At 52.1% G+C, this 20,514-nt stretch overlaps 1 protein-coding gene across 1 annotated transcript; it reads right to left on the reverse strand.

Moving 5' to 3' along the window:
• Nucleotides 1-1,805: 1,805 nt before the first annotated feature.
• Nucleotides 1,806-18,420, reverse strand: IL2RB (interleukin 2 receptor subunit beta). Its single transcript, XM_007941745.1, has 9 exons — nucleotides 18,333-18,420; nucleotides 17,780-17,894; nucleotides 13,414-13,495; nucleotides 11,112-11,217; nucleotides 9,166-9,314; nucleotides 7,662-7,827; nucleotides 7,345-7,462; nucleotides 5,646-5,730; nucleotides 1,806-2,558 (listed from the first exon to the last, which is right to left on the reverse strand). Exons 1-9 carry the CDS (start codon nucleotides 18,418-18,420, stop codon nucleotides 1,806-1,808), a joined length of 1,662 nt encoding a protein of 553 aa, XP_007939936.1.
• Between the last annotated feature and the right edge of the window lie 2,094 nt (nucleotides 18,421-20,514).

The following is a 20,514-nucleotide window of genomic DNA, read 5'->3' on the forward strand; positions in this document are numbered from 1 at the left end:
CTAGGTAGAAAGGCCTACTGATCTACTCCTGAGAAAATAAGCTAAAGAAGCCCTATAAATCACAACAGAATATTGTTTGATATAGGCCTGGGTGTCAGCAGAAAAGACCAGTATCGTGTTTGGTAAAGTGGAAGACCAGTGAAAACCAGGAAAAACCCTAATGAAATGGATGGGCATAGTCAACAGCCAAAGCAGTGGCTTTGGTGGGGAAGAACCAGGCACTACCCATAGTTCATCCAGTGGGACCCTCATGAGGTTCCAGAAGGGTATGTCCCAATACAACGCCAGAAATACCAGGAAGATGTTTGCTTGTGTCCAAACATACCAACCGTCACAAAGACGGTGCAAGAACGGGCAACATCTCTTCGTTCCGTTGCACATGGATCTCCACGCACGGGAGCTGACTTGGCAGCAATGTACAGTTAGGTGCCCGGCACTATGCCTGGTGCAGTCAGAAGATGATGAGGCCACAGAGCTGCCAGTCTGGAGGCCAGTGTGCAGCTCCTGGGCTGCAAAGGAGATTCCTCTGGGGAAGGGTGAAGTGGGAGAGCCCAGAGCCTCTGAGTCTAGCACCATGGCGGGGAGAAGGTGCTACTTCTATTGTTTTTGCAGCTCGCATGCCCTAGGAATTCTTCTCAGTGGTGTCCCTCGTGAGTCTGGAAGCCACCATGGGAAGGTCCAGCCAGTGTCCACTTTGTTGGGAGATTCAGGTTCATACTTGTGCCACCGCAGTGGGGATGTAACAGCCTCACATTCCCGCTGCCCGTCTGTCAGTTTGTTGTACTCTAGTAGCTTATGTCTTGCTATGATGCTGGAAGCTATGCCACCAACGTTCCAAATACCAGTCGGGTCAGTCAGATTTCAACAGAGCTTCCAGATGAAGACAGACCAGGAAGAAAGGCCAGGTGATCTACTGCTGAAAAGTAGGCAATGAAAACCCTACGGGTCACAATAATGAGTATTGTCTGATACGGTGCTGGACGGTGAGCCTCCCCAGATGGAAGGCACTCAATCATGAAGACAGTGTGGGACCAGGCAACATTTTGTTGTGTTACATATAAGATCACTAGGAGTTGGAGCTACCTCAATGGCAGGTACCAACAACAGTGAAAGGTTCAGAGGTCACAAGAGATCTCAAAGGGGAAATGGCAGAGCCACTTTGTCCAGTTGCCCTGCAGCCCTGAATCTAGAAACTTTGGTGGCATATCAAGGAAGGCAGTGCTTTTCTCCAGGGGAAGCAGACTGACCCTTGAAGGATAAGGGAAGACCGTCACATAGAAAAGAGAGGTGAGGGTACTGCAGGCACAGGGAACAGTGTCAATGGTGTGGGAGAACCGGCAGCCACCAGTGGTTCATCCAGTAGGACCCTTGTGAGGTTCCAGAAGGGAATGTCGAATACGATGTGGAGGGGCAAGCCAGGTTGTGGAGTGTGGCTCTGATGCTGAGGTCAGCAGGGAGCCATGCTGGGTCTTAGGAGAGGAGTGTGGCCATATTTGTGTTTTGAACAGAGCACTCTGGCTTCCTTGTGGAGGGCAAGGGGGAGGGGGCAAGACTGGGCCAGGAAGCCAGTGAGGAGGCCAGTGATGACCCCTGGAGAGCCATGAGGACTGATGTCAGCAAGCAGCCACATGGCCAGAGAGGAGGGGCTTGAGAGAAGGGATACTTCAGAGGCAAAACCCATGGGACTCCATGATTGACAAGGAGGTGCAGGGTCAAAGGGGACCTCCTCCCAGTTCCTGGCTGGGGAGCATCAGCTGAGTTTAGGAAGAGGGCAGACTGAGTGTGTGGAGCTGGGTGAGGGTCGTCTATGCCAAGTGAGCTGGGTCCTGGTCCTGGAGCTCTTGGAGGGACACATAGGCATCAGTGTTTGGGGCCAGGCAGGGAGTGAGGGCCCTGGCCTGACCCTGCCTGGGAAGGGTGGCCCAGGGGGAACTGGCCCCCTCCCCAGGACCCGGGCCAGGGCCAGGAACTTCCTCTCCAGCTTCTCTCAGAGTCTGCTCCAAGAACGATTGGACAGCCACTGGGTTGGGTGCTCCTGGGGCAGGAGGCCCCAGAGGTCTGGAGTCTGAGTCTCTAGTAACTCCCCCCTGAGGGGAGGAGGGCAGCCTCTCCTCCCCAGCCCCACTGCCCCCAAGAGCAGTGTTTTTGGGGCCCGGGCCAGCAAGATTAGGGGAGAAGAGCAGCAGGTCTTCCCCGGGGGGAAAGGTACAGTAGGCATCGTTCTCCCCTGACAGAGATGGCAGGGCCGGCAGGGGAGACTCCATGGACGCCCCAGGCCTGCTCTCACTGGGCTCCTCAGCACAGGGGTCATAGGTGAAGTACACCTGGCAGGACTCGATCTCCAGGGCGTCCGGGAGGTGGAAGAAGAAATAGCCCTGGTTGGTGAAGCAGCTGGTGTGGGAGTGGCTGCTGGGTGAGGGCGCGGGCGCTTTGTCCTGTGACTGCAGGAGCAGCTGTGTGGCCTTGGTGTCCCTCTCCAGCACCTCCAGAGGGGAGATCTCGGGCGCTGGACCGCTGGGGCTGAAGGAGGATGAGGGGAAAGGCGAGGAGAGCCACTTCTGCCGGGAGAGAAGGGGGTGAGCTGGGTGCCTGCTCCCACCCTCCCACTCCCACCAGCCTCACAGTAACAACCCTCCCCCAACACACACCTTCTCACCATCCCCACCCCACCACCACAATCCCCGCCACTGCTGGCTTGGGGAACACTTGCACTGTCAGCCCAGGAAGTGTGTCTATTCAAGGCCTCAGCACAGACCTTCCCAGCTCACAGTAGGTGTCCAGGGCAATGAGTGGCTGTTTATTGAGGACCAACTGTGAGTCCCTGGGCCGTGGTAAGCGCTCAATTACTAGCTGAAAGGTTGACAGTTTGAACACACCCAGAGATGCTTCAGAAGACAAGCCTGGCACCCTGCTTCTGAAAGCTGACAGCCTTGGAAACCCTCTGAAGCAGTTCTACTCTGCACATGTCGGGTTGCTATGGGTGGGAATCAACCCCACAGCCGCTGACAACAGCTGCTAGCCTGGCTCTGTTCTAGGCGCTGGGAACAGATCAGAGGACAGACTCCTCAGCCCCTGGTGGGGCGTAGAGGGAGTGTGTGAATTGTCAGAGCTGGAAGGGCTCTAGGAGCACCCTGTTCAGATCCTAACTTAACTAATGCCAGAGAGGGACATGCCCTGGCCTCGACCACACAGCACCCAGTGGGACGGCTGGACCACAGTGTGATCTTCCTCCTCCCTCTGCAGGGAGCTTTGGGAGTTGATGGCCCCCATATTTGTCTCTCTGCCTCCCACACTCTTCCCACAGAGAGGGGGAAGCACCCACTGGAGCCCTTCTTGGTTCTTGGGAGGCCAGAGGGCCCTGGCCAGGAGTAAGGAGATCTGCATCCAGCCCCCGCTCTGGCACTCCCTGGCTGTGTGACCCTGGGCAGGTCACCGCACCTCTCTGAGCCTCAGTATTCACAACAGTTAACCGTCCCTTTCCCAGCTCCTCCCTGTTATCTGCCAGCCAGTGGGGAGCCATCAAGTGAGAAAATAGAAATACTTGTCCCAGAGTCAAATGCAGGTGACATGACAGAGGAGTTGGAGGACAGTAGATGCTGGGGTGCTGGGGAGGGGGGCTTCTGGCAGGTGAATTAGAGTCCTTTGTCCTGGGAGCCCTCATTAGCTAGACTGTGGCCCCCTGAGCACAGGGCCTAGGCCTGATGGGGTCCCCCTGCAGCCCAGTGCCCCATGCAGGACCTGAAGGCCCAGTCAGCACATTGCTAATGAATTATGGGTCAGCAGAGAGACACCCTCGTTCTCCATCCCCAGGGTGAGTTCGTGGGAATGCATCACTGCTAGACACATGTGCATGCAGACACATATACATGTATACACACATGCATACACATGTGCTTGGTCACACACATGTACACATGTGCATGCACAACCACTCAGTAACACCCTCCACCCCCGGCTCTTTAAATAACCTCCAGAAACAAGGATTTTGTGTTATAGGAGAAAGGGCCTAAAGAGAGGCAAGAAGGGCAAACTAGGGTTGGCAGGAAGGGGTAGGAGGCTAGGAAGAGAGGGTCAAAGCACAGTCAGGTTCACAGCACCGGTGGAGACAGCAGAAGGCAGGACAAGGCAGCAACTCTGAGCGTGGCGGCCGGGAGGAGAGAGGCCAGCTCTTTGGGCAGTACTGTGGTCAAGGCTTCCTGGACCTGGGCCTCTTCCACACTACCCTGCAGCAAGGGGCGGGGTGGGGCGGAGATGGTTGAGGAGAAACCTGTCCCCCTTGGCTCACACTCACACACACTCCCAGATCCTTTGGACAAGGCAGCAGCCCTTGTGGCCTTGGAGGGGGCTCTCGCCCAGCCACAGGGAGGGAGCAGGGTCCCTCTTGGCCAGCCTCACCCCTGCCACACTGTGCCTTCCCAGGTCTTCCTCTGGATAACCCTTGTGCAGAGATGACCCCATGAGAAGAGGGAGTGATTTACAGCTCTCAGGAAAGACCCTCTCACACTCCTGAAATATCCCAGTCTCATAGAATCAGAAGGACTTCAAGCCAGAAGAGGCCCCAGGCTATATCTAGTCCCGTCTCTGACTAATTTCAATGTAGGAATCCCTTCTGCAAAGTTACTGACTCATAGTCAGCCAAGGCTTGCTTGAATATGTCTGTTGATGGGGAGCTCACCACCTCCAGGGCTGAGAGAGGAATTTTAAGGAGATGTGTTCTCCCGCATCAAGGGAAGTGTAGGTAAGATATCCCCAATCATGGAAGTTGTCCAAAGAATTCAAGAAGGGACTCTGGTCAACACTGACTGGAGAACAAAGCCAGCCCATGACAGCACCAGTCCAGGGTGGCCTTCCTGACCCTCATCACTGCTCCTGACCTCTCCCCAACCCCCTTCATCCCCTACTAGGTCTAGGGAGCCTAAAGCGACTGCTAGAAACAGCCCACCACATCCCTTTCCCAAATGAAGCTTCCTGCCTGAAGCTGATGTGTACTGGGGGGAGGGGAAGGCAGAGATGGCCGCACTTTAAATGTGTTACTGTATGGGTGGGCAGTTTAAAATGAGCCTGTGTTCTGTGACTAGAGGTGAGTCTAGTCTTGGGGCCCTGTTAGTATCTGCGATCATTTAGGTAGCTCTCTAGGGTTTTTGGCAAGAGTGGGGTAGCATTAACCCCACTGAGTGGGTCTGCCTGGGCAGAGAGCTGGGGAGAACTGGGACTATCAAGTCAACAAACTGATGACATACTAGCTAGGACCCCTTAAGCACTCATTGTATGCCAGGCCAGCTTTTCAGGGAAATACACACATGGACTTTATTTTTCTCTCCATTTTCTAGGTAAGAAAACTGAGGCAGAGAGAGATTCTATAACTTGCCCAGGGTCACACAGCCAGGAGGTGCTGGAGCCAGGATTAGAACCCAGGCAGTGGGCTTAAGTGGGGTTTGCCAGGCAGCCTGAGAGCACTAGTGCCAGAGCTGGGGGAAAGGGCGCACACCCCCCCCCCAGGAGGCTGCTCTCTGCTGCTCTGCATATTTTCCCACAAAGTACAAAGTCACAGCTCTTGCACCGCCTCCCACCCCTCTCTCTCCACCAGCCCTCCCCTGGCTGCCTGAGTCAGCTGCTCGCTTCTGTCCTCCCCTCTGGACTCCTACCTGGAAATCTCCTCCATGCTCTGTGCTCAGCTGGGAAAAGAACTCCGAGGGGTCTGGGATGTGACACTTCAGAGCCTTCTTCAGCCTGAATGGGGAAGGGAGGAGAAAGGGTGAGGAGGAGGATGGGCCGTGGCGTCCTGCCATCAGCCTCACATTCATCCACCTTTCGAGTGCCCACTGTGGGCCGGACTATGCTGTGTGCAGGGTCCAAGAATGACTGAGATGGAAAGTGCCTACTTGCCAGGAGCTAACATTCCAGTGGGGGACAGACATGGGCCAAGTAGGCAACATGGCTGCTCATTCCATGGAGACAAAGAGCCAGGTGTTATGGGAGAGAAGGCTGGCAGAGGGTCAGGGGGACCACAGGAGCCAGGGAGGTCAGAGAGAGCCTGGGTGCTGAGGAGGAGAGAAGTCGGAGAGAGGCCAGATCACAGGCCTGAGAGGCAGGATGCAAGGATGGTGGTTCAGGTCGTGCACTGTCCGGGGACACCAGGCCTGAGGGTGGTGAGTGGGGGCTGAGTTCCAGCCCATGCTTTGCTTGCCTAGCTGAGTGCCCTGGCACTGGTACGAACCTGCCTGGAGGAAGTGTACTATTTTCTGATTTGCACAAAGGTTCTAAATGGCTGGGCACCCTCAAGGTTTGGGATGTATTCTGAGTACAGTGGGCAGCTCCTAATGGTGTTACACAGGAGAAGAAAAGGGAAGGGCTGTGTTTGGAGAGTGGACTGAAGTGACAGTGTGGCGATGGGGAGACCAGGGAGGAGGCTGCTGCAGTTGTCCAGGCAGAACAATCACATGACCCCGTCTGGGAACAAGGACCTTCAGCAGATAAACAGTCTCTCCACCAGTGTCCACCAAGTAAGGAGCTGGCAGAGGGTCGGGGGACCACAGGAGCCAGGGAGGTCAGAGACAGGGTGGTTGGTGAGGAGAAGGAGAGAAGTCAGAGAGAGGCAGCCAGTGAGGGGCTACCACTGGGGCCAGTAGTGGGGGCAAGAAGACCTAATGGAAGGAGGTCTGAGGGTCCTGAGCAGTTGCTGGAATGGGGGAGGGGCAGGAGGGTTGTACCCCAACTTCACCACTAACTGGCTGTGTGACCTTGGGCAGGGCAGATGACTTCTCTGGTCCCCATCCAGGCAAGAGTTTAAGCGGAACGGTAGCCCCTGACTTGCTGCCTCCACAGACCTGAGATGATGCAGACGGCACACATTGTATCTGTGTATACATTTGTAATCCATAAAGACCTGCTTCGCTCGGTGCACAGAGAGCTCCTTGAGGATGGAACCATAGGCAGGTGGCTGGCTAGCGTGGTCCCAGCACCTCGTGCTGCACCGGGCACTGAGCTGGTCTCAGCAAATGCAGAATGAATGAATGAATGAATGCCTTGACCTAGATAGACCCATGAGGACCCAGCACACACAGACAGCCTGCACTGTACACATATGCACACACACACTCTCTCTCTCTCTCAGGTCTTGAGTGGGGTGCTCTGGGCAGGATCCCCACAGGGCTTCACCTCCCCACTCCCCTCCTAGGGCTGGTTCCGTGAACCAAGGGGGACCATCTTGTGGGGGGAGGGCACAGGAAAAGGCCAGGTGGGGAGGACTCGGGGGTGGGCAGAGGGAGCATGTGCTCAGCACTGCGTGTGCGTGTGGCTGCGTGTTGGGCAGGAGCATGAAGGACAGGAGGCAGCCTTTCTTACCACGGCCCGATGTACCGGCAGTTGGCCAGCAGGTAGACTAAGATGATGAAGGCAAATCCACCACTGAGGCCTATGAGCATGTGGCCCAACCAAGGAAGGGGCGAGGTCTTCCCGGGGGCTGCCGGGGGTGGGAGGAGAGGTGGAGAGAGGGGGTTAGAGAGCACCCCCACCCTGATCCCATCATATTCCCCCAATCCCCCCGCCTCTAGCCTGGCGCCACAGTCCCTGAGTCTGTTGCCAGCCTCTGCAGGCGTGCCCTTGCCAGGCGTCACCCCTCCTGTCTCAGCTCCCTCCTCACCCTTGTTGCCCACCAGTACCTTCGGGCCTTGTCCTAAAGGCCAGCGGCTGGCTCCAGGGGCTCCAGGTCGTGTTGCTGCCTTGATGGGCCCTGGCCCGCACCTGAAGCTCATAGGAGGTGTCTGGAGCCAGTGTCTCCAGGTAAATCCATTGCTGGTTCTGCCCGAGGGTCAGCAGGGAGGCCGACTGGGGCAGAGACAGGGGTGTCAGAGCCAGCAGGCTCCCCCCACCTGATCCACCTCCCACGGCAGAGCCAGGAGGCTGAATAAGACAGACCCTCTATACTCTGCATCTCCCCAGCTGCTGAAAGGGGCCGTGATTACCCAGTCATTGGGGTGAGGAACCCCAAAGTCACCCAGGACCCCTTCCTCCCACTCATCCCCCACATCCAAAGCCACACTCTAATCAGCTCCTTCTGCCTCTGGACCAATTCGGGACCTTCTCTCCTCTGTCCCACACTCCCCGCCCCTCCCAGGCCCAAGACTCTCCAGCCTCCACCAGCCTGGTAGCGGGTCTCGCTACATCCACTCAGACCCCACAACAGGAAGAGGAACTCTTTAAGAAAGCGTGCAGCACCTCATGTCCCCCAAAACTTCCGATGCTTTTCCATCACCCATCATCACTTATACCCAAACCCAGATTCCTCCTCCCACCACCCCACCCTCTGGAATCGCTCTCTTTGTGTGTTCCTCTTCCTCCTCCCTACCCACCCCCTAATACCCCACACACATGCAAGCATCGTCCTGCCTCTGCGGAAAACCCAGCCCAGGTTTTCCTCCATCTAGAGCTACAGGGTCAGCTCCATCTAGACCTCAGAGCCCTGCCCTGGTCACCCAGGTCTAAAATAGTCTGCCCCAGCCACTGTCAAAGACACGACCCGATTTCATTTTCTTTATAAACCAGTTGCCGTCAAGCCAGCTCTGACTGCTGGCCACCCCATGTGTATCAGGCCTGTGCTCCATAGGTTTTTCCGTGACTGATTTTTCAGAAGCAGATTGCCAGGTCTTTCTTATGAGGCTCTGCTTGCACCGACCAGGGAATCATTTTCTTTAGAGTAAGTATCCCAGATTCTCTTGTTGCTGAGTTTACTGTCTGCCCCCATGTCAGTTTCCCCAGAGCAGAAACCACTCTCTCCCCAGCATCCAGCACACAATAGGTGCTCAGTAAATATTTGTTGGATGAATGAATAAGTGATTGATTGAGCAAGAGAATGATCAAATAAAGGAATGAATAAAGGGACGACTAAGAGTCGAGGGCCCGTGGAGCCCTGGACCCGGTTGGATTTGATGGTGGGAGAGTGGCTTCTAGGAATTTTGAACTCTCATGGGTGGGCAGTCGCCTGCTTCTTTGCCCTGTGCCTGCCCAGAATCTGCTCCAGCTGGACCCACTTGGTCATAGAGGGCAGGTGGAGGGAGGGGTGGCAGGGCCAGGCAGTACAGGTGGACTCCATCACCCGTCACCTGCCCAGTGGATGATGGGGCTTCTCTGAGATGCAGAATAGATGCCGTGACCACCACTACTCACCTCCCAGCTGTGGCCCAGGGGCTGTGTACGGACCTCAAATTCCAGATAACGTTCAATGTAGTGGGAGAACTGGGGGAGGATCCAGGTGACGTTGCACCTATGAGCCTCTAAATGGACAACTTGGAGGGAGTCGGGGGCCATCAGGCGAACTGGAGGCAGGAGAGAGGACAGAAAAGCAAGTGCAGGTGACACTGGATTATGACCTTGACACAATAAAGCCCATACCTGCTCCCACCTCCGCTTCTGACCTGCTGTTCCTTCCTCCAGAGGCCCTCATGGCTCACCATTTCCCTTCCTCCTATTTGGAGAATCTATCCTGACAACCCACCACTCTTCACCCTCTTACCTATGTCCTTTCTAGCACTTGTTACCACTTGATATATTAAATATTTATTCTCATTGCTTTATTCATTTGTTGTCTCCCCCACCAGACTGTGAGCTCGCTGAGGGCAGGACATTGTCCTCTGCTGCATCCTTGGTGCCTGGGACATTACTCGGCTTGTGGCAGACACACGACGCAATAGCTCGTGAAAGAAAGAATTAAGATGCCCTTCTCTGTGCTCGGAACTGATCTAAGGGTTTTACATGGATCGTACATTATCTCATTTATTTTAAATTTGATAACTGTAAGTTTTATGATTCTGAAGTTAAATTGATTTAAGTTTCCATAATTGTGAGACTCTATCCAAAAAAAGAAACTCCAAACTCACTGCCATCAAGTCAGTTCTGACCCATAGCGACCTCTCCTTGGGTTTCCGAGGCAATCCTACTTCCGTGGTGATACTGCCTCAGAAACCCAAGGAGGGGGGTCGCTATGAGTCGGGGCCGACTCGACGGCAAAACAACAAACAACAACAATATCACTAGATTGCCCCACCTTCCTTCCGAGGAGTGGCTGGTGGGTTTGAACTGCCAGCCTTCTGGTGAGCAGTCAAGTGCCTTAGGCACTATGCTACCAGAGCTCTATGTTGTTGTTGTTGTTGTTGTTGTTATTTGCCATCGAGTCGGCCCCGACTCATATAGAGCCATGCAAATAATAACAAGCAAATGTCCATTCAGCATTGACTGTGTGCTAAACGGCTATGTCTCTTGGCTTGTGGATTCCTCCCAGGGACCCTGTGTGGCTTTGATTATCCTCATTTTACAGATGAGGAAAGTGAGGCATGGACACACTAAATGATCTTCCCAAGACGCATATCCAGTCAAGGCAGGGCTAGGCTTTGAACCCCAAGGAGATCTTGCCCTCTGTCCCACCCTTTTCCTAGAGATGGCCTGTGAGGTCATCCAACATAAAGTGATGGAGTTTGAGGAGCAGTGAGTGGGAAGGAATTTGGAGGTGGAGATAAAATAGAGACACCATGTGGGTTGAGGAGGGGGTGGCACTCAGTCACTCTACAAACCTTCCCAGAGTGTTGCCTGGATCAGGCCTGGCGCTGGGTACTAGGAATGGAGACACAGGGATGGCAGAAACCCTGCCCTCGGAGAGCCCACAGGCCAGTGAGGGAGACAAACCAGGCAGTGATGACCTGGACATAAACTCCTTGAAAGTGGAGGTCCAATGGGCCAGGGGAGTCTGGGAAGGCCTCCCGGAGGAGGTGACCTTCACTGAGATTGAAGGGTGAGTTGGACTTGTGCATGTGGGGAGAGCCTTCCAGGCAGTGGAACCAGAGTGTGCAAAGGCTCAGAGGCATGGGTGGGCCTATTGGCTGTGGTGGAGATAGAGGTTGCCAGAGAAGGAGCATAAGACATGAGGTTGGAGAGGGAGGCCAGGCCAAAGCTGAGAAGCCTTGAATGCCGGGATTCCATCCCAGGGCGATGGGCAGTGAACCAGTCAGAGGTGGGTATGGAAAGTGATGGGGAGAGAGACTGAGCAGGGAGGATCCCAGAGAGGAAGTCAGGGATGGAGAGTCCACCTCACCCAGCCCCACCACAGGGGCCTCACTCACGGTTCTCAAAGGGCTTGAACTCCTGGCTTGTCACTATCCACCACCTCTTCCCTTTGCGGCACCTCACGCTTATGTTGACAACGTCCACCGCTGTCAGTCTCTGAGACTGTAAGGGAAGGAGGGCAGGGCTGTCGCTGCCAGCAGCGGGAGAGGGGCTGCCGTGGAGCGGGAAGGCCATAGGAATGAAGACAAAGGGAGAACGGGGGTGGGGAGGACAAGAGCTGCAGCAGATGGAACTCTCCATGCGCCCCACCTCTAAGGCAGGGCCAGCAAACTTTTTCTGTAAAGGGCTAGATAGTAAATATATTTGGCTTTGCAGGCCTAATCATCTCTGTCCCAGCTATTTGACTCTGGCCTCGTTGCTTGAAAGTAGCCATGACTATATGTAAGCGAATGATCGTGGCTGTGTTCCAATAAAACTTTATTTATAAAAACAACCAGAGGGCCATAGTTTGCTGACCTCCAATTTAAAATGAAGTGAGCTGCCTTGGTAGATAGTGACTTCCCCATCACAAGAGGTTTGTAAGAAGAGAAGTCTCCCTCCCCCAAAAGAAGATGAAGGTCTGGAACCAAGTAAGGATGACAGCCTCCCCTCCTTTTCCTATACCCTGCCCTCTTGGGAAGAAAATGGCAGAGGTTGAGTGTCTCCTGTGTGCAGGAACTGCTCAGATGACTTAGCCATTAGTACTGGATTCTCACAGCAGTTCAGCCCCGTTCAGCAGGTGAGAAACCTGAGGCTTGGTTGGTTAAGGGACTTTTCCAAGGTCATACAGTTTGTCAGTAGGGGGGCGCCAGATTCAAACCCACCAGGCCCTCCTCATCCATAGCCTCACAGAGTGACTGTAGCTCTGAGCCCGTTGTGGCTGACTGAAGCTACTGAGGGAGCCCACAGCACGGTGGCCCTGGAGGGTCAGTGCTACAGGGCCCCGAAGGCAGTTTCACCTCTAGGACTCTGACCACCGTCTCTCTGACCTGCCAGGAGACCCCACTGCGAGCAAACCTTGAACCTGATCATTAGGATTCTTGAAACTGGTCAGTCAGAAAGTCACTCCTCCTTCTCCATCCAAGCATCCTGTCCCAGCCTTCTTACAGTGCCACGGGGGCCAGGTTGCCCCAGATAAGAGTAGTATCATCATCATTATTGTTATTGGTGTTATTATGAAGATGCTGCCAACAATATATTGAATGAAGCCACTTACTTTGTGCCAGGCACTCTTCTAAGCATGCTACATATATTATCTCATTTAATTCTCTCAACATGACCATCCTACTTCTGAAGAAACAGAAGCACAGAGAGGCTTAGTAACTTGCCTAAGGTCACACAGCTTGGAAGTGGAGGAGCCAGGATTTAAGCCAGGCCATCTGCACAGCTCACAAGGACTGTGTAGCAGTCTGTTTTCAGAGCCTGTGCTTTTATCAGCTATACTCTGTGACCCCATTTTCACATTCTCCTGCCCCTTGAGAATCTGTACAACGAATGGTGGTTGGAAAAATGTCGTCTGGGTGTTCTGCCGCTGCCAAGGAGCATTTGACATTCAGTCATATGATTCACACCCATGTGGACACAACCATGTGCCCTACAAGAGGCATGGGCTAAGGTCCAGCAGACCTGGGTTCAAAGTCCAGTGCTGACACTCCCTGGCTGTGCAACCTTGGGCAGGGACAAGCCTTGGGCAGTTTACACACTGGTAAGAGGGCAAAATGGTGGTGCCTACCTATGGGTTTGTAAGTATTGATTGATGACAGCTTACTCTGCTCTGGGAGTCATTCTAAGTGCTTCGACCTTCAGAGCAAAACTTCTAGGCGGGTGTCATTTTGATTCCCATTTTACAGGTGGGGAAACAGGGCATGGAGTTTCCCAACATCACCCAACTAGGGTGTGATGGGACCAGCACTTAAATCCAGACTACCAGGCTGCAGAATCCCCACGCTTAACCCCACAGGGCCCTGTGTCTACCAAGAGCTCGGGAAGAGTCAGGCGTGGTTGTGACTTCTATGGGGCACTCTCCCCACTGGATAGAGTCCAGGGACGTTGCAGGGCTCCAAGGCGCAGAAGACAGGAAGGCAGGCCTCAGGCCCCAGCATGCCTCGCCCTCAGGCCAGGCTGAGTTCTGGCCTCTCACTGCTGCCTTTGGCCTCTGCCTCCTCATCGACCCCAGGCAGTCCTCCTCACAGCCTTGGGATGTTGGGCTTGCCAAGCCCAGCTCCTCCCTGGCCTCCAGCCCTCCCTGAGATTTCAGCCTGGACTGGAGGGCACCACCTCTTCGCCCATGCCCACCCTTTCCCCGGCTCAGCTACTCACGTTTGGAGGCCCGAGGATCAGGTTACAAGCCCAGGACTCCGGGAACCTCGTGGGGAACAGATCACAGGTTTCGTTCCACCGCCTTTTAAGATCAAAGAACCCACTTAGAAGGGAAGGAGGCCTCCACAAAGCTGCCCTGAGGCATCCCTTCTCAGCTCTATCTGCTCTTTAGACCTGTGGTGGCAGCTGCCTTGGTCCTTGTGAGGCAAGGTTGATTTGGACCTGGGCTCTGTGTCAGCCTGGTAAAGAGTGTCACTTCACTCACCCATCCAACAATATTCTGCACCATTCTGGCCTGGCCTGTGGCCACTCCTCACATAGCAGCCAGGTCCAACCAAGTGCCCCTCCACACGTAAAGCCCCCTAAATTCTTCCCATGGGGCTGAGGGTGAAGACCCATCCTTAAATGGGCCTTGGGAGCCCATGAATCACCACCCACCCAGGAGCCAGGGCAGAGGCCAAAGCCATCTTGGCCTCCTCCTTCTCCCTCCTGTTTTCTGAACCTGCATCCAATTAGTCCCCAAGCCCGAGGAGCCCACCTCTACCTCAGGGACCCTCCCTTCCCCTACTCCTCCACTTACCTACCACCTGGATGGCAGGATCCCAGAGGCCCCTCCACTAACTCCCTCCCAGGCTTGTTCCCACAGCTGCCCTAGTTGTTGTTAGGTGCAATCAAGTCATCTCTGACTCAGCGACCCCATGCACAGCAGAATGAAACACTGCCTGGTCCTGCGCAATCCTTGCTGTACTTGAGCCCATCGCGCCAGCCAGTGTGTCAATCCATCGTTGAGGGCCTTCCCCTCTTTTGATGACCCTCCACCTTACCAAGCATGACATCCTTCTCCAGGGAATGGTCCCTTCTTACAACATGACCAAAGTAGGTGAGACGAAGTCTGGCCATTCTCGCTTCCAAGGAGCATTTTGGGTGCACTTCCTCCAGGAAAGATCTGTTAGTCCTTTTAGCAGTCCATGGTACTTTCAGCATTCTTCACCAGCACCACAGCTCAAAAGCATCAGCTCTTCTTTGGTCTTTCTTATTCATTGTCCAACTCTCACATGCATATGAGGTGATTGGAAATACCATGGCTTGTGTCAGACACACTTTAGTCCTCCAAGAGACATCTTTCCTCTTCAGTACTTGAAAGAGTCCTTTGCAGCCGATTTGCCCAGGGCTATACGTCATCTGATGTCTTGACTGATACTCCCATTGACATCGATTGTAGAACCAAGCAATGTGAGGTCTTTGACAACTTCAATCTTATCATGATGCTGCTTATTGGTCCAGTTGTGAGGATTTTTGTTTTCTTTATATTGAAATGTAATCCACACTGCAGAGTGTAGTCTTTAATCTTCATCAGTAAGTGCTTCAAGTCATCCTCACTTTCAGCAAGCAAAGTTGTGTTGTCAGCATATCGCAGGTTGTTAATCCTGATGCCACGTTCTTCTTCATGTAGGCCAGGCTTCTTGGATTATTTGCTCAGCATGTAGATTGAGTAAGTATGATGAAAGGATACACCCAGACACACTCCCCTCTTGATTTTAAACCATGCAGTGTCCCCTTGTTCTGTTCAAACCACAGCCTCCTGGTCTGGGTACAGCTTCCTCATGAATACAATTAAGTGTTCTGGAATTCCTCTTCTTCTCAATGCTATCCATAATTTATTATGATGCACACAATCAAATGCTTTCACATAGTCAATAAAACACAAGGAAACTTCTTTCTGGTGATCTTTGCTTTCAGCCAAGATCCATGTGCTGGCAGCAATGACATCCCTTATTCCACGTCCTCTTCTGAAACCAACTTGCATTTCTGGAAGTTCTCTGTCAATATACTGCTGTAACTGTTTTTTTAATTATCTTCAGTAAGGTTTTACTTGTGTGATATTAATGATACTGTTTGACAATTTCCACATTCTGTGGGATCACCTTTCTTTGGAATGGGTACAAATACGGATCTCTTCCAGTCAGTTGGCCAGGTAGCTGTCTTCCAAATCTCTTGGCATAACCAAGTGAGTGTCTCCAGTGGGGCATCCATTTGTTGAAACATCTCAATGGGTATTCCTTCAATTCCTGGAAGCTTGTTCTTTGCCAGTTCCTTCAGTGCAGCTTTGACCTCTTCCCTCAATACCATTGGTTCTTGAACATATGCCACCTCCTGAAATGGATGAAGATCAACCAGTTCTTTTTGGTACAGTGATTCTGTGTATTCCTTCCATCTTCCTTTGATGCTTCCTGCATCATTCAATATTTTGCCCATAGGATCTTTCAATATTGCAACGTGAGGCTTAAATATTTTCCTCAGTTCTTTCAGCTTCAGTTCTTTCTTCCCTTTTGGTTTTCTAACTTCAGGTCTTTGGACATTTCATTATAGTAATTGGCTTTGTCTGCTCGAGCTGCTATGCTCAGCTCTGTTATCTTGTCATTTCTTCCATTTGTTTTAGCTACTCTTCGCTCAAGGGCAAGTTTCAGCTTTTCTTCTGACATCCATTTTGGTCTTTTCTTTCTCATATTTTTAGTGACCTCTTGCTTTCTTCATAGATGATGTTCTTCATATCATCCCACAATTCCTCTGATTTTTGGTCACTGGTGTTCAATGCATCAAATCTATTCTTTAGATGGTCTCTAAATTCAGGAGGGATATATTCAAGCTCATATTTTGGCTCTCATGGACTTGTTTTAATTGTCTTCAATTCCAAGTTGAACTTGCATATGAGCAGTTGATGGTCTGTTCCACAATCAGCTCCTGGCCTTGTTTTGGCTGAAGATATTGAACTTTTCCATCGCCTCTTGCCACAGAAGTGGTCAGTCTCATTCCTGTGTGCGAAGTCCACTTGTATAGCTGCCATTTGTCTTGTTGAAAAGGGTATTTGCAATGAGTAAGTTGTTGGTCTTGCAAAATTCTATCATGAGACCTCCAGCCTTATTTCTGTCACCAAGGCCAAATTTTCCAACTACCAGTGATCCTTCTTTGTTTCCAACTTTTGCATTCCAGTCACCAGTGATAATGAATACATCTTGATTGCATGTTCAGTCAATTTCAGACTGCAGAAGTTGATAAAAATCTTCAATTTCCTCATCTTTAGCTTTGGTGGTTGGTGCATAAATTTGAATAATAGTAGTATTAATGGGTCTTCCTTGTAGGCATATGGATATTGTCTTCTCACTGACAGCACTGTACTTCAGCATAATCTTGCAACATCCTTTGGGATGATGAATGCCACGCCATTCCTCTTTAAACTGTCATTCCCAGCACAGTAGATCACATGGGTTGTCTGATTCAAAATGGCCACAACCCATCCATTTCAGCTCACTAATGCCTAGGATATTGATCTTTATGTGTTCCATTTCACTTTTGACAACTACCAATTTTCCTAGATTCATACTTCTTACATTCCATGTTCCAGTTATTAATGGATGTTTATAGCTGTTTCTCCTCAATTAAATCATGTAATGTCAGCAAATGGAGGTCCTGAAAGCTTTACTTTATCCAAAACATTAAGGTTGACTCTACTCTGGCGAGGCAGCTCTTTCCCAGTCATACTTTGACAGCCTTCCAATCTAAGGGGCTCGTCTTCCTGCACTGTATCGGACAGTGTTTCTGGGCTGTTCATAAAGTTGCCCAGTAATGTATCAGACAGTGTTTCTTTGCTATTCATAAGGTTTTCCCTGGCCAATTCTTTGAGAAGTGGATGGCCTCTTCCTTCTTTCTAGTCTGTCTCAGTCTGTAAGCTGCATTGAAATCTGTGCACCATGTGCAACTCTACTGGCGTTTGAAACACTACTGGCACAGCCTCAAGCCTCACAGCAACACCCAAGCCACCACAGTACGACAAACTGACAGATAAGTTTATATCCCTTAGCTATTTGAAACCTCTCCACCCTCCCCTTACCTGGATCCTACCTGGATCCGGTCACTTTGTCATCCTCGGAGTTCCCTCCCTTTCCCTTCTCTGGGGTAGGGCCTGTCTCCCTAGGGGTCTCTCAAAATCCCAGATTACTCAAAAACTTGGGAGAGCCCTTTCTTCCCCAACAGCCTCTAACATTGAGTCCAGCTTGACAAAGCAGCCTTGTGGTTCAGCATCCCCAAACCACTTTTTCTAGTCCACCTCCCAGCCTCACCATGGCAGCCTGGCTCCTGTCTGCCCCCTTCTCCATGTTTGATGGGTCTAAATATCTGACTCCCATTTTCTCTTACATGATGCCTTGATTCTAGACCTGGTTCCAAATCTGTGATGTGAAGAGTCCTATTATTCCTACTATTCCAAGATTCTGTACTTGCAGATTTCTTGGAGTCTGAGATTTTAGGTTTCCAAGAATCTGAAAGCCAAGGATGATAAAATTACACTGTGCAGTCAAACCACACTCACCGCTTATGGGGTTGGGCATGAACTTGGCAGCCTGTGGCCTGCAGGACCCCATGCTGGCTCCAGACACAGGAGATGTTGGCTCTTGAGTTGTAGAAGCACGTGAGTGTGGAAGTGTCTGCTGGGTGAAACAGTCATGAGCGGCTGCAGGGAGCCCCCAGTCCTCAGGGCTCACCTACCACCCTTCCTCTGGTCATCCAGTGCCTACCAGCTTTGGAGGGAGGCAACCCAGGCAAGCAGAGAAGGGACTACTAAACCCATTTCAGAGCGGAGAAAACTGAGCCCCGGAGCCTGCAAATCCCACAGGTAGGGCAGAAGGAGAACCCAGCTTCTGCCTGAATCTTGTAGATGCACATGAATGTAGTACAGGTAGGATGAGGGGCCCAGGGTTGGGACAGATGCCTGATCTTTGGTCCCATGGCCCCTGCCATTCCTGGTTCCTGCTTCCCTCCTCTCCTGGCTCCTGGTTCTGCTTCTGGATCTGCTATCAAGAAGCAGGGGACTTGGGAGGGGTTCCCTAGAGGAGACACAGCTGTGGGGTTGCCAGGGTCCTCACCGTTCACTGCTGCAGAAGGCCGGGGTATGGCCAGAGGAAGAAGGAGGACGAGGAGGGGCAGACACCAGGTCAGAGGAGGCGTTTCCATCACAGCCACAGAGTGGAGCTGGGGAAGAGGGCCCTGAAGGAGCAGAGAGCACAGGTGAGCACCCCCCACAGTCACCCTCCCCTCTCAGGTGCCCGCTCTGCTCCCCACCACAGGGCCCTCAGGCCCACATGGGCACATGGCTCATTCTCTCCCTTCATTCAGATTTCTGGACAGGGCTTTCCTGGCCAGAACTGTTGCTCCTTATTTTCCATCATAGCATTTATTGAATTACTTAATTGATTTTCCTCTTTATCTCTCTAAGGAGCCCTGGTGGTGCAGTGGTTAAGCATTTGGCTGCAAAAGGAAAGGCCAGCAGTTCGAACTCACCAGTCACTCCATGGGAGAAACATGTGGCAGTCTGCTTCCAAAAAGATTACAACCTTGGAAATCTGATGGGCAGTTCGACTCTGTCTTGGAGCATTGCTATGAGTTGGAATCAACTTGATAGCAAGGAGGATGGCTCTCTATCCTCTATGCCCCCCCCCACTATACACAAATACACTCTCACATCAGTTCAATGAAGGCAGGGGGTTTTGTCTGTTTTGGTCATTCCTAGGAACCCAGTGCCTAGAACAGTGTCTGGTACATGTAAACCAAAAACTAAATTCACTGCTGTGGAGTCGGATCCCACTCTTAGCGACCCCTCCTTGGTTTCCGAGGCAGTATCACTACGGAAGTAGATTGCCCAACCTTCTTTCCAAGGAGTGGCTGGTGGGTTTGAACTGCCAGCCTTCTGCTTAGTAGTCAAATGCCTTAAGCACTATGCCACCAGAGCTCCCCTGGTATATGGTAGGTTAAAAAAAAAAAAATCAATTGAATGAATGAACAGGTAGATGAATGAATGAGTGAAGCTAAATCCAGCCAACCAGAAAAGCCATCTGACGATTTGGGGCCGCCACCTAGGCCATCCCTCTGCCTCCACCCATCGCAGTTCATTGAAGGGAGTTGAAGGAACGGTCTGAAGACAGAGAGATGCGAGCTGAGACAGAGAAGCCCACATCGTGGACAGGAGCCTTGGCTTCAAACAGCCCAAAAGCTGTTTCAGGGACAAAGTTTAAACCTGCTCTGAGTGGCTTTGGGAGCAGGAGAGGAAGTTTCTGGAAGACAAATCTCTCTTTTCTGAAAGTTCAATGGCCTTGAAAGAAAGGGAGGTGTCTTTTCCCAGGGGATTAGTAGAAGCAGCAGAGGTGCCCCTCAGACTCACGGCTGAGTCAGTCCCACACCCCTCCAGGACAGAGCCAGGCTGAGGGGGTTGGGGTGGACAGGAGATGGCAGATCTGGCCTCTTTCTCCTACTAAGAAGGGACTGTGCTGTGCCAGATGATGGCCAGGCCACCTGGGTCCTATCCCAGCTCAGGGACCTGCATGGAGAGGCTCCACCTGGCCCTCCTCCCTGCCTCCCTGGGAACAAAGAGTGGACAGAGGGCCCAGTCATACCCTCCAATAAGATGCAGCTTCAGGCATCCTGAGCTCACACACTTGTTCACAGATGGGGTGTTTGAGGTATTTGAAACATGAATCCTAAACTTCAGCATCATTTAGCAGGGCTGACGTGTGTCAGGCCGGTGAAGAAGCAGGTCATACACAGCTCCGCAGAGAGAACTATGATCACAGCATGACCATATAAGACCTAGCACTCACCAGGAGTCCCTGAGTGGTACAGATGTTAGGCACAGGGCTACTAACCAAAGCTTGAAGGTTTGAATCTATCTGGAGGCACACCTCAGAAGACAGGTCTGCTGACCTACTTACAAAAAGGCAACCATTGGACACTACAGAGCACAGGACTACTCTGACACATAGAGAGGTCCCCATGAATCAGAGTCGACCCAATGGCAAGTAACAACCACAACAAATATTACAGACGTAGATTGTCAGGCTTTTCTTCCAAGACACTCCGGGGTGGATTCAAGCCACCAGCCTTTCTGTTAGCAGCCATTAACCACCTCCACTTGAGCCACACTATCTCCCCCGCAGAGGCTTCAGATGAGGTACCTCCCAGAGATGCCTGAACCGTGGAAGTGTTGCCAATGATGACATCTGAGGCACAGTGACTAAGACACTGAGACACAGTGTATCTGTCACAGAGTGTTCT

Source organism: Orycteropus afer, unplaced genomic scaffold (assembly GCF_000298275.1).
Source record: "Orycteropus afer afer isolate SDZICR_OR568_19922 unplaced genomic scaffold, OryAfe1.0 scaffold00083, whole genome shotgun sequence".
NCBI lineage: Eukaryota > Metazoa > Chordata > Mammalia > Tubulidentata > Orycteropodidae > Orycteropus > Orycteropus afer.

Bases quoted from the DNA above. Each gene is read 5' to 3' on its own strand.
- IL2RB (XM_007941745.1), bottom strand. From the start codon at position 18,420: ATGGAAACGCCTCCTCTGACCTGGTGTCTGCCCCTCCTCGTCCTCCTT. The intron at 13,496-17,779 runs GTGAGTGTGGTT...TGATCTTAAAAG, and splicing joins CATGCCCAACCCCATAAGCG to GCGGTGGAACGAAACCTGTG. The intron at 9,315-11,111 runs GTGAGTGAGGCC...TCCTGCCTCCAG, and splicing joins GTTCAAGCCCTTTGAGAACC to TTCGCCTGATGGCCCCCGAC.